Consider the following 25562-nt stretch of genomic DNA (forward strand, 5'->3'; position numbering starts at 1 on the left):
TTGCTTCCCCAAGGCCCGAGACGACTGCGGATCCTGACAAAGACTTTTATTATCTTTAACTTTAATTATCTTATCCAGCGTCCCCTAGCAAACTCTCGTGGGACGGACCTTTAAAAGAGTGACTTTAATAAAGGTGTACTTGCAGGAGAGGGGGGGGGGGCTATAACATGGGATGGAAAATTCGTGGATAGAGTAGTCGAGAAAATTAGACTAGAGTGGAAGAAGGGCGGTGAAATTTGAATAGCTTACAGGCGGCAAAACCGTAAATGCGCTTCTGACTGAACACCAAAATTACTCTCAATCTCCTAACCTGAATCTCTGGTTCAGTTTCAAATAAACAACTCATAAAGGATGAAAACTTTAATTTGGAACTACCTCAGCACGAGTTTCAGAGAATTACTAATCAGGAAATATAAAATCTTGGAAACACAAATACACGAAATACTAAATGGTAAATCTTGCTTATTCGAATAGGACGTCAAGATAAAATATGAAAATGTTCTTAAATATGAAAATATAACATTGAAAAGTTATTGAAACAAGTATAGACTGCTTTCGATAACAAGAAATAATTCACGCATATTTCAATAAAATATGTGGGTACTAATTTGTCTGCATAATTAAGAAAAATTTGAGAGTAAAAAAACTTCCTAATGAAATTTTAATATTGCGCAATTTAAAATAATAAATTTCTTATTCAATTTTGTGCAGACTATATGGTTGTCAAAAACCTGTTCAAAAACAGTTTTTCTCCACAGATACGTTAAATAGCAAAAGCTTACTTTCATGCAAATTGGAATGATTTTCATTAATATTTAATTATGATTATCAAGTGCACAATATTAATTTTCAGATTTTTTGTCTGAAAAGATGGTGGTTAAATTTAATTCCCGCAGAACATCCGACACCACACAATCAATTTTATATAGTGGATTCCACTTATAACGTTCCTCAAGGCCGAAACATGGGAAGAGGAGGTAGGTTTGGTGCCCCGGGTACTGGACCAGAGGGGGGGGGGGCGTGAATTTCAACCTTTTACCTGCCCTTTAACATTACAAGGGACACCAAGATGCTGACCAAGCATCTGGTTGCGGCACTACTCTTAGAACCTTTTCCCGCTTAGTGCGATTCATTTTCATGGTCCCATCTTCAACTAATGCTCAGACTATAGAGACGTTGCAAGCGGAAAAACGCTTTGAATGGGAAATATTAATATTTCCCGTTTAAAGCGTTTTTCTGCTTAAAACGATTTTATGGCGGTTTTTGGAAAAGCGTTATATGCGCGATCCATTTATAATGTTTAAACCAGGTACTTATTTCAAATTACAAAGGCTTTAATTATTAGATGGGGCCGAGGCCTATATTTTCATAGATATTATAGAGAAGCTATGTGTTCAAATGCTCACCTTCTGCAGCAGGGCTTTTGAGCTACGTTTTCGAGGGGGGCTTTGCTGAGATTTTTCATACTTTTAGGCCCCACTATAGTGAATTTGTAGAGTGCAAATCAAAAAATGATAAGAATCGTCCTGAGCCCTGTTAGCCTCACCCTGTGAGGGAACCTCCCGTTAATGTCATTATCAGTGAATCCGTAAGCAAATGCAGCTTCATTCTCTGGGAAAACCCCAGATGTGCTACAAAAAGTAATAAAATTAATTTTCTTAACACCCATTTATTTTAAAATTTTAAAATTTTTGCTTACTGAAAACAGTTTTTTTCGAAGACATGGTCATTTTTTGATCCACGTCAAGCTTAGGCGCTATGGGGTATGTTGCAGCGAAAAGGCAGCGTGACAGCCGAATCGTATGGAATCCCTGTAGAACCTTGGTGGGAATACAATTGACCCTCCTCCGGCTATGGCTTCTTTATTTTTTCGACCTTACCAGCAGAAGAAATCTCAAGGTGGAACTTGGGGAACAAATTTTAGGGAAAGAAACTTTGAGAAAAAAGGGAAATTAATTTAAAAAATTAAGGATTAATAAAGAAAAAAAGTGAGGTAACTGGAGTTATGTTTGCTTGAAGGCTCTTAAGAGGGGCGATCGCCCCTTTACCTATTGTTTAAAGGCTCTTGGGGGGCGATCGCCCCCATCGCCCCCCCCCCCCTGGATCCGCCACTCCTCAAAGAAAGAGGGAGATATCACGTGATCCAAACAGCCTCATTGAAGAAACCCTGGGCAGTGCCGGGTATTATAGCTAGTTAACAATAAAATTTCTGAAAAATCATTCAAACTTCTAATAACACTAGTCTGCATTTTTAAACTTTTTGTCAGATGATTTCTTAAAAGTCAGTGTTCCTGAATCAATTTTTGATGCTGGTTCCATAAATGACTTCAATTTTTATCTATCACGTCAGGTTTTTACAAAAAATAAGAAGCCATGTTTTCAATATTTTAACTAATGTAATCAAAAATCAATTACCATTTCATACAAAGTATTTGGTTACACAGTTTAAAAATACTATAGAGAACTGTCCTAATGATTTCATAACTATTCTTTAATAAAACGAAAAGCAAACAGTGTTCCATTCAACAAACTTTCTCCTTTTTGACTTTTATAATACGACTTTCATAAATATCTTCACAACATCCAGTTTTCTATATATCTTTCATTAACAAGTGGAGAGCAACATCATGTCATAAATTCTGTCCCTCTTCAACATCCAACAATAAGCAAGAATTTTTGGGGGTCTACGAGTGGTTCATACAGAATATATTCAGTCCCAGGAACAAACATTTCTCTGCTCTGAGGCCAAATTCTCACAATCCAAAGCTTTTGATTTGCCCGTTATAACCTCTCCCCAAAATTTTGCTTTTGATGAAAATCTGTGTTTGGGACTTGCGATTGCGCAATGGTAATCAGTTAAAAATGTGATTTTCTTAAGATTTCAAATTTTGAGTTGGCTATTCCTTTGAAAAACCTTCTGGTTGCCACAGTGATCACACAGACCTACAACACAAATATGCGTACATTGCACTTCAAATGCATGCATCCAGTTTGGAGAATAGACGCAGGACCATAACTGGGACGGGCAGGTGAACCTAGTGTCCTGGGCTTTGGACAGGGGGGAGGGGCACCAAATTCACCCTTTATAACTGCTTCTTCTACATTACATGGGTGTGCCAAAATATGTACTTGCCCCGTTTGAGAAAGTATCTAGTTGCGGCGCTAGATGGCACCTACTGAACACAAAACATGCCAAATGCTGGGGGCACACACATAAGCACACTGTTAAGTTTCTCCAACACAAATCTGACATAGCTCCCATATTCAGGTGTTAAAATATGTGGCAGTTAAATGGCCACAGATCAGAATGATGGACCAGCAGGGAAGGAAAATAAAATTATTCTACCAGGATAACCAAAGTATGAATAGGGAATGAGAAGATAAGTGTCTGAGAGAGAGGAGAGAGAGAATCTGATTTGCTTTAAATTTGATCAGAAGATATTGAAAATGCTAAGATATTTTTAACAAAATGTAAAATCAATCAGAAGGGAATTTATACATTGATTATTAGTAAATATATAAATGTGTGCCTTCAACTGTTAATTAAGTGGATCCTGTTTATAACGTTTTTCAAAAACCATCATAAAAAACGTTATAAATAGTAAAACACTTTAAACAGGAAATCGCAATGAGAATTACTTATTGTTAGGACCATTGTTGTACTAAGTGGAAAAACATTGTAAATGGGAGAAACGTTATAAGCGGGATCAACTGTATATTTGTTTTAGATTTATTACATGTGCAGAATTCCATATGTAAAATTCTCAGTGCTAATGAGCTTCTTTGCCAGTTTTTCCTACTAGTAGACTATGAAAGTGAATCAACCTTTTTGGATAGAACATGATTTTAGAAATGAATTACTTAATTCACATACCTTTTTTTTCTTACCCAGAACATGACCCACCACTCAGTCTCAACCAAGAAATATAAGAAAAGAGCATACTGGAAGAAAATGCATAGAGATGCCAGTGAAATGTGGGGGTGGGGGGAAGCATACGTTTTTTCAAGATAAAGTTTTTTTGAGAAGGACCCACTTTCAGTCATAAAGGACCCAGATTTTTCAAATAACCTGGATCCTTGGACCCAGGTAAATTAGAGTCCAGTGGCATCTCTGAAGGTACCTCCCTACAGCCAGAAATTTCAAGAGTAAAGGTCAGGTGAACTGGTAGCCATCCAGGTGTCATGTCATCCTGCTGTCAGAATGGTTCTTCAGCAGCTGCTTTGTTGGTATCGCAATGTGCATCTTGATAAAAGTTCTGCTGTTCATCAGAATATAGCCACACTGAGGCTGTTGAAATGCCAAAATGATTTGGTGGCACAACATGGATTATAGGCCTACTGCTGGCCAAGTACAGCATCATTTACTTGCACTTTTTTTTTTTTTTTGCCAAAGAAAATGTACATTGCTTTTGGAGTATCCATGCAAATTTTCAAGTCCAGTATTTGATCAGTATTTCTTATATATCAGTATATGATCAGTATTTCTTATTGTCTAGCGTTGGAATCAAAACTTTAATCATAATCACCCTGTATATAGCTGATTATTTTTCGTAAATCTGTGACTACTACACAATAGAACCCTGATTAACTGGGCTCAATGGTGAAAGTATAAAAAAACTATTGAATGTTAAGACTGGGTGATATACAGTACGCGATGTGATACTTCTTATGGGAATAAAAAATATATCTGCAAGATAATATAACTACTAGTACACTAGTCCTTTGGGGACAGCTGGTGTCTTTATTGGATTATAAGATAACCTGTGTGTGCCCCTAGCAGGATGGTGTCACTACTGTTGCTGCTTCTTTGTGAAGGGGAAAAAACTCTGTGAGATAATACACAGCTACATTTGGATGTGTAATGCAATCCTTATATCCTTATTCATGCATTTGTTAAAGATAGAGCATGAAAATGTAGCCAAAGGTTAGAAAATCTGGTAAGAATGAGAAATTTTGGCTTTAACTAAGATACTTTATACGAATTTGATAATGATTTTTATAATGATTTTATGTAACCTGGAACAACCATTACATCATAAATCTATCGTGAAACACTTTCTAAACTGTGCCATGCCATTCAAAACAGACAATAGGGAATGCTCAGGAATTGTTCTCCTTCACGATAATGTACGGAGATTTTTGACCATCCTCTTTATAGTCCTGATCTCACCCTCGGTGACTACAATCTCTTCCAACATCTCAAAAACTGGCTTGCATCTACACGTTTTAAGAAAAGTGAGGAATTGAAAATCACAGTGCAAAAACTGGCTGAAATCCCAGGTAGAGGAATTTTATGCAGAAGGTTTGAAAAGAAGTTTTTTCACGATATCAGAAGTGTTTGGAATGACATGGTGATTCTGTAGAAAAATAAAGTAATCATGTAAATTTTTGAAACCATTAATAAATTTGTCATTTTTTCAATTGTTTTCATTTCATTACTGATTGCCCCTTAATTTTGAACCATGCCTTGTATGACACAAACATTGTGCTGATGCATTTCAAAGTGGTGTGGAGTTCGCTTGTGTGCAAGGGATGTTAGTAGACCAGCGAATTTGCAAAATTACAGATATGTTTCATCTGAATATATATTTTCAAAATGATCCTTGTTTTACAAAAATAAGCCCTCCTATATAATGTTTGCATATAAATTCTGATAATGGAAGTATATGAATAAAAGGAAATTTTTTCTTCATTAATTTCAGAGTATTGGAATCAAAAAGCACAATATCCACTCACATGGTTAATTCACTCTAAAATTGACTGGAAATGAATGAAATGTCTCCATAAAATTTGTTAAACATTTTCAAGTAAACATTTTGCTCTGAGAACACAACGTCAAAGGCCAAAGTTTCTCAAAATTTGTCTAATTGGAAAAAAAAATTTAAGATAAGTTGCTGTCAAGGCTGTGAAACATATGTCAGGGTATTACTGTATTGAATAAATTTTTAGCTAATTTCATAATGTTTGCTTATAGCAGATAACCACTGAATTCCTCAAGTTTGCTTTTATATTTCAGATGATGCTACACGAGTTATGCTAATCAATAGTAGATCTGGAGACTACATAAATGCAAGTCATGTTGATGTAAGAATGAAATTATATTTTTATGCATAATTCAGTGATTAGTTTGAAGGGAAAGTATGATTTCATAAAAAAAGCATTGGATCATTCAAATTATGTATGAGAGTGGTTCTTGTCTCTTTCATGACAAATACATTTTCTAATTTCCGAATAATTAATAATCAGGAAATAACTGTAAATAATATTTATTTTCTATCTGTTATATATTGAATTACTTGATCATTTTTTCTATTTACATATTACATGTGTTTGATCATTTTATGGAATTTAAAAAAAAGTTTGTCAATATGTTATGCACACTCACTATAAGCACTTCATTTTTGAAAAATTTGGTCTTTTTGACTTGAAAATCAGGGTGTCTATCATCCCGGAAAAGTCGTGGAATCAGGGGTGCAAGAGCTGCGCCACTTCCGCCAAACTGTGCCGAAACGGTTCTCTTGCTACATGGAGCGCCAAGGCGCCGAATCCCTGCGCATTTGCGCCAATTCTTGTGGTTCGCGGAGGTACCGCTAATGCACTGCAGTGCGTCAAATATCCGGAATTTAGAGAAAAAAGCATGCGAATTTTGTTCACGGGATGCGTTCTTTCCGAGACACGGAAAAAGATACGGAGGGAGAAACTTCAATTTTTTTTTCACTTCCCACCATCTACCACAATAGTGTTATCTCGTGACCTTGGAAAGTAGTTCTACTACCTTGAGGTATAAAATCCTATACTGTTATTGGTTAGCCGGCGGGCTATCAAAGTCCCTGAATGAATATGCCGAATTTTCCGATTTCGGAATTCAATTTTTCTCCTGCGAGGTTATATATTGAAAATAACGGTAATTTCGCGGCTGCCAACCTGCGTTCGAAGACGGCATACGTCGAAAAGGGGATTGGTTTACTCGTTTAAATTACCGACATTTTTCGAAGATCGTTGGGAAAAAATGGGATCTGTAAAAACTCCAACTAAAATATTCATAGTTTTGTCATCTAGCCACGCACTATGCGGTCGTGTGATCGTCGGCGGTTGCCGATCGTGACAATTTCACATTGCGAAAATCCGAATTTGGTGAACGGGGCGGTTTGAGGAAAAAAAATTCCACTCATGCGGATGTTATTTTTGGCGCAACTGACGATTATTTTTTTTGTCAACAAAGCTTTTTTCATCCTTTCAACTCCATTTGGCACCCTTCTTAGAGCGGCGCCCAATATGGCCGCACGGTAAGCCACTGCATTGGTGGGGGAGGGGCATGGTCTTAACAGTAGTCAAAGGAAAGAGTTTGTACTAGGAGCATGCTCATTTTACATAACTTCTGTGATATACCTTTTTTATATTAATGTCCTACCTTTCCAAAACATGTTGTTGGAGAGAATGAAACGTTTGCACCCTTTCTTGTTTTTCGCACTCCCTCTCGTGCATTGCTGGGATGTTGCTTAACATTGTAGCACCAACAGAACTATTAATTACGTGTGATGAACTACAATGCAAAGAATTAGAAGAAGTGAAATCAGTTTAGAGAATAGAGAGATAGATATTGGGCAACATATTCAAACTTTGTAACCTTGAAAGCAGCCCAAAGCAGGGCTGTCTTAAGAGTATCATGAGCCCCCGGGCCAATTGATTTTTCTGAGGCCCTACCAAACAAATTCTCGAAAATTTCAACCAGATCTCATTTTTTGAGGCCCCTCTTCGCTTGAGGCCCCCAAGCCGTGCCTTAAGACGGCACTGGCATAAAGTTCAAAATTTTGCCAGTTTTGGTGAAGGCTTTTTATATTTAGCACATGGTAACACAGACTGTGAAAGACAGTTTGTTGTTAACAAATAAATAAAAGTCTAGAGAGATAGATGGCTTTTTTCTCAGCCCAAGATATCAAGGAAACATTTTATTTTCTGGATATTATGCTGAGGTGAACTTGGAAAGAAAAGTCATCTTGTCTCCGCCGGGACTCGGACCCAGGCCCTCTTGCATACCGGGCAAGCATGCTACCATCTACACCACTGGAGACACGACCCTGCCTTCCTTATTTCACACACTGTGACGTGAGGCACTGAAGTAGAGACAGTAGTGTAGCCTCTCTTAACTTCAGGAATTGGCCCCCAGGTGGGACGGTTTAGAGAGATAGATGGCTTTTTTCTCAGCCCAAGATATAAGAGATATAGGCAGAGACAATATGACTTTTCTTTCTGAGTTCACCTCAGCATAATATCCTGAAAATAAAATGTTTCCTTGATATCTTGGGCTGAGAAAAAAAGCCATCTATCTCTCTAAACCGTCCCACCTGGGGGCCAATTCCTGAAGTTAAGTGAGGCTACTACTGTTTCTACTTCAGTGCCTCACGCCACAGTGCGTGAAATAAGGAATCCAGGGTTGCGTCTCCAGTGGTGTAGATGGTAGCATGCTTGCCCAGTATGCAAGAGGGACTGTGTTCGAGTCCCGGCGGAGACAAGATGACTTTTCTTTCCGAGTTCACCTCAGCATAATATCCAGAAAATGAAATGTTTCCTTAAATAAAAGTCTGTTCGAACATTGAAAAATTTGTCCATCCAATGCTTTAATGGAATAAGACATACAAAATCTTATGTTCAAGGGCATGAAAAATTTGAAAAAAATTGTCATTGAGATGCTGAACTTCTGAAAGTCACTCGTGATTCGTAATCTATTAACATGCTATTAGGTTGAGAAATCGTTTAAGTAAATAAGGTTTTTTTCTTTTTATATTTCTCTCGTTTTTTGCATTTTGCTTTTAAATTTAATAATTCCTTAAATTCTGTGAGAAGCTAATTTTTTTTTCACGGAAACCCTTATTATATTCTGTACGCACTTTTTTTGGTGTTCCAGTCAGCAGAAATTCTTGCTACCTAGGTTTTTAGTATGCATGTTGCTTAAGTAGTGACAGATAACATACTTCAGAAAAAAATTAAATGGATTTTAATTTGTGAAAGAAATTTATTTAGAATTATTTGTTTCAAACATTTTTGGCAAAACTTTTGGCATTTCACAGAAAAATTACTCCTTATATTGCAGATACAGTTAGTTTTTATTTCTGCTCCATGTTTAAAATTTCTGCTCCAAAAATGAAATTTGCTGCTCCGAAATAGAAGAGGGGCACTTGCACCCCTGCGGAATGAGAAAAAAAAATCATGGAAGTCCCAAAAAAGTCATATAATTTGAGTGAAAGTCAGATTTTTTATGATTCTCCGGAGTTTTTTTTTTAATTTTTTCCTTAAAATCGAGGTTTTTGAATTTTTTTTCTAACTCAGGTTTCTTTTCTCCTCTTTGCCTTGGAGGGATGTATGGGTGAGCAACAACAGAAAAGAACAATATCAATGTGTAGCCACCCTACATTTGGGCAGACAAAAAAGGGTGAATTCTAAAGTTTATTTCATCCTGGATGAACAAAAAATAACTTTTCTTTCTTTGTCCGAACCTTTCAACATTTGTAATATTTCTCTAGGGCAGTGTTTGCAAGATCATTTGATATTTCCTAGAGGGAGGAGTTGACTCTATTGCGCCATGGCAGTAGGGAGTCCTTTTGGGAACAATATTGTTTTTCTGTAGAAAGGACATGCCTTCTCCCCACATTGTGGAGCAGGGGCTTCAGGCTTGCTGATATTTGACAGGTCTGCTAGCCAGAGTTTTCACACTGGAGGGGAGAGGGCTTATAGTGAAATTATCATCCTTTTTTTCAATCATGTTAATCTTTACTGACTAGCTATAGTGAACGACGGAATCGTACAGTATACGCTTGTGGCAAAACGAGAGAGTTCGAGAGAAGACAGGCATTGGACTCATTCGCCATTAATTAATTGTGCTGTGATACAACATTTAGGCCAGGCCATTTTATAAGAAATTTAAACTGGTGGGGTACCAGAAAAAATAGCACTTGCGAAGTAGAGTAAGCTGCATTGTGTTCGTAAAAATGACATAGCAGGCAAAAATTTCAAATTTTAATAAAATTATTAATTGATAAAAATATTAGTTAATAAATTACCAATTATTAAAAGTAATATCCAATGAAATTATTAAACTCATTAATTAAATTATAATTCTCTCTCTGTGTCAATGCATAACATATGCAAAACAGAGAGGGTGGCGATGTGCAAACTTGAAAAAAAAGCATAGCAAGAAATCTATCAGAGGTTTACAGAGCGAGCTGCAATCAAAAATTAAGCACAATGAAGATAATGACACATTGTGTTGGCATTGATTCAAAACATTATAAAAAACATATGCAAGGTTAGGAGATGTGCATGTACAAAATGATGCAAGGTGCACACGCAGAACAGGAGTGAGACATTTGCAAAAATAGATACATGAAGGTATGCAAAATATGCACTAAAAAGGCAAAAACAAGAGTGTGTGCAGCATGATCGGAGAGGACATTGATTCAAAACAATATAAAAAACATATGCCAGGTAGAATGTTATTGCAAGTACTAAAGGAAGCAAGATGGCATTGTATAGCACATGCAGAAAAATTATGATTGTTTTTCAAAAAAGATTCATCTCTTTAATCAAAAACAACTAGAAACTGGACTTAAAACAAGAATTAATTTTAATCATTATTTGGACAGATGAAGACCAACAGTTAAAAATTAAATGAGTGGACTTATTTTGGATAGATTCTAATTTGTCTATGTTGGTCTGGGTGTGGGGATCCCAAGCTTCACAGGCATAGGAGAGGGCAGGGAGAATAGATGTCTGGTAGCACAAGTGACGGACATGGCGGGTGGAGTATTTCAGGTTACGGCGAAGGAAAACGAGTTTTTGGAGACATTTATTAAAGATATAATCATCGTGACGGTTCCAGTAGAGATCAGAAGAGATTATAATGCCTAGGCATTTACAATGGGAAAACTCAGAGATCAAAGAGTTGTTTATTGAACAAGGGAAGTCATGGGGAATTCTTTTATGGGTAACTTTCATAAAAACGGTTTTTGAGAAATTCAGGGGTAATTCCCAGGTTGAGCACCATTCGGAAATGATGTTAACCCTTTGAAGGGCGCGACATCGAAATATGAAAAATATAAAAAAATAACTTGATGTGCTGATGCATGGGTGTATATATTACGTTTTTAAAAAAAATGAAAAAAAAAATTGCATTTTTATTTATATATGAGGTGGGATACCGTTTGTCCCACCGCGCACTTAGCTTACGCACTTAGCCGCGCATGCTTATCAGCGCTGTTGAAAATGCTTGGCAGGGAAAGCATTACTAAGGCACATTTACAATAGTGCTTATTTAATTTTATTAGCCAGGAAAAGATTAGAATAGTTAAAGGATGTCATAACATGGAGAAATACTTCTAAATTGTATTTTGAATGTTGATGGAAGACAAAGTCTCGAATAATGACAAGTTTTAAGTGCAAAATTGAAAAAATATTACGTGAAAATATTCTATGGCAATCTATGACAAATTATAAAGTGCAACCCTTATTGAGTCAAAGTTGGGGTCACCTTTCTTTAGCTGAACCGAATTATCGTTCAGGTGTAGGTGGGCCAACATCCAGGTGAATCTTTTCACCAACATTAGTTTGCTTATGAAACTATCGGCCAGAATTGGATTTGTTGACCAGTAGTCTCTGTAGATAGAGTTTTTTATGCCCATAGCTAAATTTATGGCTAAAAAGCATAGAAACTTGTCTTTAGAAACTGGATCAAACCTCTTTCCTTCCTGGGTTGCATAAAGATTTGCTTGGAAAACGATATGCTCAATCAGGGCTGATGACAACACAAAAAAATCGCAATAGGAGATTGTTCTTCCAGGTCCAATATCTCATCACTTGGCCCAGTCCTTTCTCTGAATTCTGGAACAGTGTTGTGTCGTGGGGTTTTACTCGAAGTTATTATATCTATTGCTGATGGTCCTGGAGTCGATGTTTCATCAACAATAGATTCTTCTACGATAGTCAATTCTTCATTCCCGAAATTCTTCCTGTTCTTGCACTTCATCATCAAGTTCAATTGAGGATTCTGGATTTGATGGTATTTCTTCAATCAAAGCAAGAGCTTCAGCAGCTGATAGTCCTTTTCAAGGCATTTTGAATTTTCTTTTACGTTATAGAGGGACCATTCTCTGTACTGAAAACACAGAAATAAAAAAAATTGCCAGACGCAACAGTATTATGTTACAAAACACTCATTCCAAAGAGATTTCCCAAGGGTGAGGAAATTGGTGCTGCCCTCTGTAGGGGGGATGCTGTAGACGCGCGGTGGGACCACATGTATCCCACCCTTTTTCTTCAGCAAATACGTTCTGAAAAATATCTTGTGGATTCAAAAATTACTTGCAAGACAAAATTCATAATACTATACATTGAATTTGTATCATTTCACCCAGTTGGTGATGCAAAATATGATAAAAATCTGCAGTCACTTCTTTTTTTTAGTGTCAGCAAAAATATTTGACGAAAAAAACTACCATTGGTGATATGAAAAAAAGATTGTGGACAACTAGAGCCATCTTCTGATAACTTTTGGAATTATAAACTACATTTTAATTCGATTTTCAGCAAAAAATTCCTATTTTTTGTGGTAAAGGTGGAAAAAGGTGGGATAAAGAGGTTCCCACCGCCCTTCAAAAGGTTAAGGTTGTGTTGGAGAGATTCTTTGACAAAAAGATTGGACACTGTTTTATAGATGACAATCATCAGCGAAGAGTCTGATACAGCAGTTTATGGAGTCGGGTAGATCATTTATGTAGATTAGAAATAGTAATGGCGAGAGGACCGAGCCCTGGGGTGTGCCAGACTGGATGTGAAGAAAAGGGGAGTTCTGGCCCTTGTATGAGACAAACTGGCTTTGGTTAATAAGGAAAGCCTCCACCCATTTCAGCAGTTGAACATTTAGACCATAGTCTCCCAAACTTTTTGATTCATCGTCCCCTTCATCAGAAATTTTTTCCTCTCATCGCCCCCAACTCAAGTAAACCAATAGGATCCTATGTTAAATCAGTAGAACCTACCCCCTTGGACCATTCCATCGCCCACTTTGGGAAACTGATTTAGACTAAGGTTTGAAAGTTTTAGAAGTTTATTGTATGGGGCACCCTGTCAAATGCTTTGGAAAAATCTAGGAAAGTGATATCGGATTGAAAGTTTTTGTCAATGGAGTCAGTTAAGTCATGTATAAAAAGTGTTAATTGGTTAGATACAGGTAACGATGATCTAAATCCATGTTGGTTAGGAAAGGAAAAGTTAATCAAATCTAGGTGGGTACGAATATTCTTGGCAATTATGTGTTCAAAAAGATTGCAGCAAGAGGAGGTGATTAGCTATGTCTACACTGGTGTGTTTTTTCTGTGTCAATGCGCTTTCCCCTGGCACACCTGTCATTAAGCGTGTTGTAAATTACTTAGACGTGACTGAAACTTGTTGAAAGGCTGCTATTTTTTAAGAGGCATTCCTTTTCCTTCTACTCCACCAGGTGTGGATATTCGTTCAATTTCCCTTTCCTTTTCTCGAAGGTTCAGTGTTGTTTTCTCAATTTTTGATTTCATCCACAAAAAAAACTGATACTTTTGAAAACTTCAGGTCACGTAGTGCATTAGGTGATATTATTGAAGGTACATTTAAATTAATGGTAATTATAATTGCAAAATTATAAATTAAATGATTGTCTTGAAAATTATTTTTTTGGTAAAATTTCATATTAAAATGCTGGTCGATTTCTTTTTCATGTTTTTGCATAAAGCTTGCGTTACAGAGGTTTGCTGTGTAATTATAAAATAATTCACGAGCTCTTCGCGGGGCCAACTCAATGCATGGCCAATCCAGATACGGCGTGAGAACTTTAACCAGATGTGTTGGAGGGCTATTTATGATAATGAAATCTAATGGTATGATTTTTCAAAGTATGTAAAGTTGGTACGCCCTCCGAATATAACTTTCATCGGAGGTCCACGGCAGGGCCATCTTAAGAGCATCATGGGCCCCCGGGCCGAATGATTTTTCTGAGGCCCTACTAGGAAAATTTTTGAAAATCTCAACCAGATCCTATTTTTGTGAGGTACCCGAGTGGGCCCATGCCTTAAGATGGCACTGGTCCACGGTGCTGTTGAAACAATTGACTCCACATTTTTCTGAACATTTCGTGGAGGCACACAAATAATACTTAGTCAACTGTTGGAGGATCACCCTTACCGGATGCAAGACGTTTTTAATAGTGCCTGTTTCTTGCATGGGCAAACAGGGCACGTGCCCTTCCAATTTCAAGGAGACCCACAAATTGGATTTCCTTTCCTTTACTTTTTTTTAACCTTCTTTTCCGTAGAATATTTCCAAACGTGGAATTTAATTTAAGTGTAATTATTATGTAAATTTTTTACATAATTATATTCTGTAGCAGACAGCCTCAAAGAACGTTATATAAAAAGGGGGTGGGTGGGGAGGGAAAAAATTCATGTTTGAACAGGACCCGAATTTATGAGGAACAGGTTGTGCCATTCAGCGCACTAATAATCTTCGATATGTTCTCAAAAACTGTAGTTCTTGCAGGTTTTATTTTCATGAATATTTTTAAAACTGCAACCACAAGCGTATGCAGGACCAACTATTTGAGTGGCACACCAAGTTTAGGGATGAGCGGACAAGAAATTCTCTTCCAGAGAAATTTTCTGTCACTGTCTGTCGACAGTACGGTATTTCAAGTTAAAAAATTGATTGAAACAACATATAAAATAATTTTCTTTTGATATTCTGGTTTGTGTGCAAAAATATTTTAAACCTTTGGTCATCTTGGGGGGAAACCACGGGTCACCATATTCTGCTGCTTTTTATTATGAAAAATAATTTAATTTGAAGTTTCACTTCCATTACAACGGATTTAGTGCTTTGGTGTAAGAATAAACACTTGAGAAAAATACTGCTGCGCTGACTATAATTTTGAACAAAAAAAAAATTAAATACGTATGAGATTACGACTTAGCAAAATAGAAATATACAGTTTTCTTAATTTCTTTGACTCGACTATATTCGGGTAAAGTTGACGAACGACTTCATTTAATTCTTAATTTATTCCGAAGGTGAGCAATTTTGAATGATTTCATCTATATATTCCGTCTTTTTTATAGAGCAATTTTCCCTCACATATTTTCACATTAAAATGGGGAAATTGCATCCACTGCGACAGTTGCATCAGCATCTGAATTGAAGGGTTTAGCCGTATAGGTGTAGATAGAAAAAAGGCACGCCACGTGAGGCATGCGATAGAGTTCAGAGGTGAAGAAAAAAAAAACGAGATTAAAAGTTGAAAGCTGTTGAAGAAGACACACTAGTGATGACATAGCTATTGCAATAGATCTAAAATTGAGAGGGTGGGACAGTGAACAAGTTTTATATATGGAAATTATCTTATTAATTTTCCAGTCAGAAGGTAGATTAGAAGTGTTCTGTGAGACGTTGAAAATAATGAGGAGATAGTTGCGAATTTCATCGCCGCAGAATTTTAGGATATGATTGGAGATCCCATCAGGGCCAGTAGAGTGGGGTTTTTTTGTTTTTTTTTAGAAGATTCAGGAGACTGGCAGGTCTTCTGATTTGGTCTCTCGAAAGTCGTATAAAACGGGGTTCTCTCTCTCTCCACTGTATTTTTTTTTCATTCCCCCCCCCCTCTCTTCGGATCTGGAGATCACCCAATGTCCGAATTTGAATGGTTTGTGCTACTACACTGATGTTTATCTATATTACTCTAAAATAGAATGTTTTAACCCCAGCATTTGATGACACCCTGGTAAATTTAGATCCTTTCTATTCCCAGGGTTATATAACTACATCGTTTTTACTTTAATGAGCGAAAAAAAAAAAAGCAATCAATGGTCTTATCCTTCGCCTTGCCATCCTCCATCTGTTCTGTGTCTGACTTTTTATGAGAGCAAAAGACCTATTCTACAGAAGTCGGTCCCTGGAAAACTTATCATTTCAGTTGAACTTTCCTTTTCCTTCTTGGAAAAAAGATCAGCCAAAAAAAAAAAAATCTGTCTCGCAAATGGCAAAATCTTTTTGTGTGCATTTTTTCTTTGACTCCCTTCATACTGGTAGAGTTTGAAGTTGAAGCTGCTTCAGGAGAACAAGAAAAGGGCTTTGCCCCACCAGTGGTCATTTTTTATATTCACTGGTGGGGCAAAATCCCCACCAGTTAAAAAAACATGTTAAAAAAAGGCTTGTTCCAAGGTCCCCGAGATAACGCAATTGTGGTAAATGATGGGAAGTGAAAAAAAATTGAAGTTTCTCCCATTGTACCTTTTTCCTTGTCTCAGAAAAAATGCGTCCCAATGATCAAGATTTTCACATATGCTTCTTTTTCCTAAATTCTGGTTATTTGATGCATTAGTGGTACCTCTGGGAACCCTAAACAAGATTTAATGCAAATGCGCAAGGATTTGGCGCAGCTCTTGCACCCCTTGGAATTGGCTAATTCTCAGGATCTACTAACAGTTTAGTTTGGGCTTGAAATAAATTTAACTTTGATAATAATGCAGTTATTATAAACTATAACTAAAGCAATAGATGGATTAAGTACAATTACTTTTTCAGCTAGTTTTTGGACCCTTAATACTTTTGTTTTTAGCTATTTTTTCTCCCTTCCAAAAATTATATTAATTCCTTTCTTTAGCGCCTATATTATGCATTTGAAGTGCCTTTTTGAATGCCTATTTGGACCATTTTTAGTGCCTAAACTTCGGGTATCTAACAATCAGTTACACAAATTTTGTTGATAGTATCTGGTAAAAAGAACGAGAAGTAGAACAAAAGAATTAGAAAGTAAAACAAAAGAATTAGAAAGTAAAACAAAAGAATTAGAAAGTAAAACAAAAGAATTAGAAAGTAAAACAAAAGAATTAGAAAGTAAAACAAAAGAATTAGAAAGTAAAACAAAAGAATTAGAAAGTAAAACAAAAGAATTAGAAAGTAAAACAAAAGAATTAGAAAGTAAAACAAAAGAATTAGAAAGTAAAACAAAAGAATTAGAAAGTAAAACAAAAGAATTAGAAAGTGGGAGAAAAGTAGGACATTTTACTATAAATAAGTAGGACAAGTGGAAGCCCTATAACAATCTTATTGTCGCGTTCTATTACCTCATACGGCCCAGAGTAAGGAGGCGTCAGAGAGGGGTGGATGTTGTCCATGTGAAGAAAGAGAGACATGCGAACAAGATGATAAATCTTTGTGAATGTCAACTTTGTGAATCAACACACTTCTTGTGTTGCGATCTGAGGAAGAGAGATTTGACAGCTTACGCATAAACGCGAAATGTAGTTTGAGTTTGCTGGTTTCCTGTATGCATAGAGAGAAAGTAGATCAGCTGGAAGGTGAAATTTTTCCATAAACAAACTCTGTGTTGGTGGCTGGAATATAGTTTTTAGAAGCACAACTCACAATCCCAAGAGAACTATTTGTAATGATTCTGTACATTGAGTGTTGTTTATTTTGAGGATGAAACTTTCAATCAATACTATTGGATTGAGGATGGTACGTGGTTGTATGTATTCTGTGAGTGGGAGGATTGTGTTCAAATCAAGCCAAGAGTGGATTCAAAGTTCTGACCTTGATCGGTATTGATGGAAGCAAGAGTTTCTTATATTATACAAATACAAATACACTCATTGCCATAAAAATTTACGCACCCAGAAGAAGTCATCAAAATGAAACGAAATTTTACACATGTAAGTACTACGTTGATATAAGTAAGTGATTAGAAAATCCAAGAAAAAGGATCATTTATTGCAGAAAAAAGTACAGATGACCAGAAGTTTTAATACTCTGTTGGACCCCTTCTAGCGCAAATGCACGATGCGATACGAGCGGGCATTGAGGCAAACAAGTTCCGTATGATGTCCTGAGACATCTCGTTCCACAGTTGCTGTAAATGCGCCTCTAGTTCGACCAACCTCGTAGGGTGTCCAACTTGTCGTCCCAAATGATCCCAGATATGCTTGATTGGTGACAAATCTGGGGATAGAGCAGGCCAGGGAAGGGTGGTAATGTGGCGAAGGCAGTCTTGTGACATCCTTGCTGTGTGTGGCCTAGCATTGTCTTGTTGAAAAATGGCTCCTGGGAGCCCTGCCATGAGTGCCATGATTTTCTTTTTATTTGTTGTTTTTACCATCTTTATTAACCGTGTGTAATATTATTTGCATATCTCTAAAATTCAGACCTCGCAGCGCTCCTATTTTTCCTACTTTTCCTATTTTTAGAAATTTCCTCCTACTTTCGTTGCAATCGTCCTTTTTTACCGCAATTTTCTCCTACTATTCCTATTTTATCCCTCTCCCCCTTTTGTTTACAGCCGAAATCTCGCTACGAAAATTCCGAGAAACCGCAAAATGTCGCTGCTTTCCCTCCCTTTTTGACGTGTTTTATTGGCATCACAACTCTCTACTAAAAAAAAAAAAATCAGTTCCACTGGAGAGGGGACGACGAGAGACAAGCGTATCTTTTCGCTGCCACGCGCACCATAGTCAAAGTGCTAATAACTGAAGTTCGGTGGGGAAAGCGAATCTGTTTAGTACATTGGTTGCCGTGAATAAAGGCCCGTTTACACGAGACAAGTGCTTTAGTTGGTAACTTAATTTTAACTTACCGATTCTTCTTGAAAGTGTCCACATGATAAGTGGTAAGTAGACGCTCATTGGATAATTTTTACGGAGGTGAGCGCAGTTAGCGCATGCGCACTTCAGTCTACTCAAATCCACAGAGAGAGAGAGAGACGCAATGCGCGGGAGAATAATAGTAATAATTTTTTATTTATCTGGCATTTAGAGAGGTGCTTTTTTTTAAAGCTCATAGCTTTCGTAACGATGGATGAAGATGATCAGGTAGAACTTACGAATACTGTGATCAGAGCCACATTATATGATATTTTTTTTAAAGAATATAAATTTATTCACTTTCACATACCCAAGAGGGGTATAGTTAAGTGGTACACATTGAGGACGATGTATATTCTGACTCCTTGTTGAAGAAACGGTTGATAATATTTAAGTTCATTTAATTTTAAAAACTATTTACATAGGTTAACAATATTAATTCCACGTAATAAAAAAGGAGAAACTATATCACTTGCGCGAGAGCAACACACTGAGCAAGAAGTAGGTCACGCAAGGGAAACAGTTCGCTTATCCCCTTTTTTCGTCTCTGCCACCCACGTATCAGGAGGTGCACATAAGGGGGTGAGAGATGACGCCACAGGAGAAAAAAGAATACACAACGTATTATAAACTTATGTAAGTCATCGAGAAGAAATATAAGATTTCTCCTATAAGTTGTAAATATCGATTATATGATATGTTAATCAAAGTTAAAGAGGAGATAAATTATGAATTATGTAAGCCGAAAATATGGAGAAGATTCTTGGCATTCATAGGAAATTCTAAGGGTTAAAAATTAAATAAAAATTCCTTAAATATAAAAATTATTTTTAAATTTAATCTATAGAGATGATATCTTTATTTCAAATATTTGATCATGTATTTTTACAACAGGTGGCAGCAAATTCATTCTGAACGAGAGAAATATTCGAAACCCCCCTCTCCAGTTTTAATATATAAATTTTTAAATCTAATGATATATATTTTTAAATCTTCAATTTTTTTCAATTCCTGGCATCACGTTGACAAAATATTCAATAGCTTTTTCCAACATTGAATAACTTTTAGCTTGTTTGTTAAGGTAATTTTCATTTCTGTAGTTCAACAAACTTTCATGGCGAAGATATTTTTCAACAAACTTGAAGGTTGTGTCCTCTGGCCACCTCACCATCCAATACTTCCGCGGAATTCTAGCGAAACTTCAGGAGACTACGGAGTATGAACAGGTTCACGCTTGAGATCAAAATAAACCCCTCCGTGAGAGAGCAAAAAGACCCCTCCAGAGCGGCAGGTCACGCCCACTGGCGCATGCGCATAAGTCTACTTAACCGGAAAAAATAAAACCGTTCGTATTCACTTACCAACTAAATCACTTGTGCACTTGCCAATTAAAGCCGTGTAAATGGCCGATGTATTGTCTGCATACATAGTATCGTACTTGGTAACTTAAAATTAAGTTGCCAACTAAAGCACTTGCCTCATGCAAACGGGCCTTTACATGAGGCAAGTGCTTTAGTTGGTAACTTAATTTCCAGTTGCCAAGTACGATACGATGTATGCAGACGATAAGGGCCGTTTACACGGCTTTAGTTGGCAAGTGCAGAAGTGATTTAGTTGGTAAGTGAGATAAGAACGGTTCTATTTTTTCCGGTTAATTAGACCTATGCGCATGCGCCAGTGGGCGTGACCTGCCGCTCTTGGAGGGGTCTTTTTGCTCTCTCACGGAGGGGTTTATTTTGATCTCAAGCGTGAACCTGTTCATTCTCCTTCGTTTCCTGAAGTTTTGTTAGAATTCCGCGGAAATATTGGATGGTGAGGTGGCCCGAGGACACAACCTTCAAGTTTGTTGAAAAATATCTTCGCCATGAATGTTTGTTGAACTATAGACTATATACTAATCTGCAAAGTTATGCTATATTTTCATAATGGAAATTCATTTCCATTTTGCTCACAAAAAAATGTTTAGATTGCAAAAATATTGTTGAAATTTAATTTTTGATTCTTTTTATAATAAAAACACAATGGCTCACCTTTGCTTATTCATTTTCAAAAGCTCTCCTACTTTTTGCACAGCATATTCAGTGACATTGAACTCTTCACAGATTTTTTTCCTTATTCCATGAAGCAGGGGCCAGAGTTAAAATTTGAAACTTTTCCCTTGTTGTGATGATTTAATCATTGAGTCTTTTTTCGAATTAACTCTATCAAAATAATATAATCATTTGCTTTCTGTTTGATGTTTTCATCAAGTGTGCTTTGAGATTCATTTTCTGGTAATTCTTCTTCAAAAACTTCACAAACCTTTGATTTTAAAGTGTTATAGGCAGATTCAACTTTTCTTTTGGCATAGTTTGACCTGCACTGTGGAACTACCCTATGAAGTTTTGTGGCATATGCAAATTACCGTGCTGTGCCGTGTACATCTGGCGCTGCAGTTCATACACATATAAACCGAAATCAACCTGGAGAAATAGCTACTCTTTACCTTACTCCGTCACTAGCCATCACATCCACGCGGGTCGTGCTGATGATCTAAATTCCTAAATTTTTATGTCAATTATGTCCTAATATTTAATTGTTGAATCTTTAATTATTAATAGTTGTTAACCCTTTCAAGTTTGTATATTCAATATTGGAGTCAGACACCGCACCACTAGAGTTTAACTGATGACTCTTCTATGTTCTGTAGAGATGAATTTATTTCTTCAAGTGTTTCTTGTTTAGAAATTGACATTTCCAAGTTACTTATTTCTATATCAATATCACTGTTCATCTCTTCACATAATTTATTGATGTGTTTATTCACTTTGTCCCTACAAGCATGGCATATTTTTTGCCCTGGAATTGATTTTGTATAACCATCTATTTCATTTATACATGAAAAATACATGAAAAAGTTTACTATCTTTAAACCTTGTTATTTTTTTCTCATGACATTTAAAAGGATTAAAGCCTGCTTTCGGGTATATTTCATACTTCTTTGAGAAAAAAACTCTATGATGCTTACACACAGTAGATAAATGTTCAGAACTTGCCCCACTCTTCAAGATCAAAAGATTGATGTCCAATGATGTAATGGGTAATAGATTTTCCACTTTTACATGACATTTTTTGACAGTCAGATCCAGTTTCTTTTCCAACACTATAAATTTCAAGTGTCTTTTCTGACATTTTGCTTTGAATTCCAAAATGATATAAAATATTTAGCTCAAATGGAAATTGTGTTATCATAAGAAAAATTTGCTAACCCTGGAGTAGGCTACTCTATGGAGTGCATTCTCTGTCTTCAGCAAGATCTTAATTGAGACTTGCATCATTTATTGTATGTAGGGGCAGTTTAGTTCTAACACGTGTTTTAGTTTTTTCAATGAAGTGGCAGCAGTGAGTTTATCATCACCTGCTGGGATGATAGTCTTATAATTGAACAAGACACCAGCTGCCCTCTGAAGGACGAAGACCAGTGTGACCAGTTTATATCTTTACAGAAGCTATTATTATTTTTTACAATCATCATCACAACAAGAAACATCACATCTAATATATCACCATCAGGCATTATATACATTAGGTTTTAATTCTACTCTCTTCCATCTGCCTCAGCTACAACAATCAGGTTATATCTGATAATTATTTCATTCTTTGTGATTTGATGCCTCATATTCTGGCTTTTTATCAGCAATTTTAAATTATTTCTTGGGAAAAATCTGTAGGCCTGCATTAAATATTATAATGTAGAATTTTTTGCCTTACAAGTATAACCATTTCATATTTATGAAATGGTTTTAGAACAATGATGACAACTTGATCAGGCCTTTTTCTTGGCCATTTCGATGGAAAAAGTTCCCATTTAGTTGCTAGTTCTTTTCAAAAAAACTTCCTGTGTACTCAAAACCGCAACTGGGGGGGGGGGAGAGAAGCTTATAAAAGTTCAACATAAAATTCAATCTTCTTTCTGACCTAACAAAACAGGTTTTAATCAATATTCAAATGTTGTACTTATTTTATTTGGAAGAGTTGATCAACTTTGCCCAAGAATGTTAAGACGACACCAATGAATAAGGCAAATACACGAAAAGTACAATTTTTTGTATTTTTCATGTATTTGCCTTATTCTTGGTAGTCTGGTTGTTAGTGTCTTCTTAATACTTATTTTATTGTAAATTATATGAATAGTCTGTAATTGTACACACATAAACTGCAAACAAATGCACCACTTTGAAAACATTTTGTGTAGAATTCAAATTATTTTTATTTTTAGTATGGAGACCTATACTTGGACTTTTCATGTCAAGGTTTTATGAAATAACTGTAAAAACATCGATTATTTCAACATAGCAAAGCCATATATATATGATATGAGGGATATTCCGACTCAGCAGCAATATTTCCTTCATGACAACCCTGTATAGCAATCAGCTGCACAATCACACTCAGAGAGTAATTTTTCAATGCATGAACTTCATATATACTGTACATCCAAATTTTATTATGAATTATGGTGCAAAATTACCATCATTATTGTAGGAATTGTCTATACTAAAAATATTATTTGATAATTAATTTTCACTCTAAATTTTTCAAGGTTGTATTACACAAGTTTACCATTTTAACCACATTTGCACTCGTGGTAGTTGAACATCAGTTTCCAACAGATTAGAATGCATGTTGATTCCTTTTTTTCTGATTTTAATCATGTGTAATAATCATTTATCGCAAGATTATTGATGATTATGATTAGTCTAATCCAAGGCACAACTTCTGACAAGTAACTGATTATATGGAAAAGTTATCAATCACAATTCTAATTGTTTCAATTTATTTAGAATTACAACTTTTATTTAAAATAATAAAATATCATAACAGGTAAAATTCCAATTTAATGGTATCCAAAGAAAGAGAAAAATACTTATCATTGCACACGATTTATTCGGTGGAATAGTGCAAGACGACAGCAGAGTAGTATCATTATATAAGCAATTATCATTGTATTGCAGTTTCATTGTGTCATGTTTAACTCCTAGAAAAATTTCAAATAGGTACATGGGGGGGGGGGGTATAAAAATTTCAAATTATACATTTGCTTATTAATATTTCACGTACATACTTTGAACAATTTTAATCATAGCCCCTCGCATGTAGAAATTGCATCCCATAACATCAACACTCCCCCTGAATGCAAATTTCAATTGCTTACAAAAATTATAATTCAGAAACATTACTACGCACACCAAGCAATTTCAGACAGTTTACATGTTTACGTTGTGGGAGACCTTTGGTTAAAATATCACCTCCCATCTCAGTCGTGGGCACATATTCTAATGATATAATATTTTCATTTAAAGCCTCTCTAACAAAATGATGTCGGATATCGATATGTTTAGTACGACTATGATACACAGAGTTTTCAGCTAATTTTATGGAACTACAATTATCAACAAATATTTTAGTTTCGCATATATCATGCATTCCTAACTCTGAAATTGCTTTTTGTAAATAAATGGCTTCCTTAACTCCTTCTGTGAGTGCCATGTATTTTGCTTCAGTTGAACTTAAAGCAACAGTCTTTTGCTTACGGGATTCCCATGAAATTACAGTTCCACTTAGTACAAAACAATATCCAGTATAAGATTTACGATCATTATTATCATTTCCCCAATCTGCATCTGTATACCCATATAAATAATCATTGAAACATTCAAAAATTAAACCATAATTAATTGTTTTCTTCAAATATCTCAATACACGTTTTGCAGCAATACAGTGAGAGTTATCAAAACATGTTAAATATTGACTTAGGTTACTGACTGCGTGAGCAATATCTGGTCTAGTACAAACAGCTAAATACATCAAAGCCCAAAAACTAATTCCCTGTTGGGAAAATCAATTTCTTCATTACCATCAGACTTTTTGAGCTTTGTGCTAATGTCTATTGGAGTTGAAACAGGATTACAATCAGCCATGTTAAAACGATCTAAAATTTATTAATAATCAGGCAATTTATTAAATTACGAATTTATCAAACAAAAATCAGGCTCTGGTTTCTTGGCAATTATATTAAAGTTTTTGGGAAAATTGGAACCATTTCATGATAAAAAAAAAAATTTCACCCTAAGGTTGTTGATACAATATCCGATTTTCAGTAGTGGAATAGTTTTTATAATGTTTTGGGTAAAGATACAATTACAGAGAGCGATATGTGATTTGTAAACATGCTAACTACAGCCAAATCATTGATGCTTGTGTTGAAATGATTTTTTCAAGGTGCAGTTCATTCCAAATAGTGAAACAGATTAAGAGTAGACAAAGCATTTAAACTAGTGTTTCTAATGAAACAAATGAACGCAGGGTAAAATTATTTAATACTTGATGTACGATATCTATTCTAGAAGTGTTTTTTTCCCCTTTTTTTAATAAAATGTTTTGAAATATTTCACAAGTATATGATTCTTCATCTTTAGTTTGCAAATATTTTTTAAATAGTCATTGTTTTTTTTATTGGACTGAACATAACACATAAAACATGCAATCAAACTGAGAAAAACACAAAACAATAAATTCCAGTGGGTCAATATACGTTAAATTAGGCAGTTAATTCAATTATGCAACAGCCTTGTTACAGTACTAATTGGTCAATATTTTATAATGTCATATATAAATTTTTAGATATTTTAATCTGAACGAAGAAAATACACATACATATATATTTAGATACGCACAGTATGTATTCACATGTATTTTTAAATTGATTACAGGAATGGTTATATTATTGATGTTTTTAGAATGAATCATTTTACTTGTGTTGTTTTATGATCAATTATTGTTGTAGTATGGATTCTAAACTATTGTTTATTGAGAATATATATATATTGTGATTGCATCTTGTTATTATTTGTGCGATTAGTTGCATGG

At 35.6% G+C, this 25562-nt stretch overlaps 1 protein-coding gene across 2 annotated transcripts in view; it reads left to right on the forward strand.

The window, feature by feature from the left end:
- The window catches only part of Ptpmeg (protein tyrosine phosphatase Meg), a 595691-nt gene that overhangs the window by 490107 nt on the left and 80022 nt on the right, over positions 1-25562 (forward strand). For both annotated transcript variants that reach the window (XM_089247192.1, XM_089247198.1), the window contains one exon: positions 6017-6084. In XM_089247192.1, the coding sequence (XP_089103318.1) occupies positions 6017-6084 (68 nt within the window). The remainder of the gene's footprint in view (positions 1-6016; positions 6085-25562) is intronic.

This window comes from Pholcus phalangioides, unplaced genomic scaffold, assembly GCF_987345545.1.
Source record: "Pholcus phalangioides strain wild (caught in Gottingen) unplaced genomic scaffold, Ppha-v1.0 ptg000003l_1, whole genome shotgun sequence".
NCBI classification, from domain to species: domain Eukaryota; kingdom Metazoa; phylum Arthropoda; class Arachnida; order Araneae; family Pholcidae; genus Pholcus; species Pholcus phalangioides.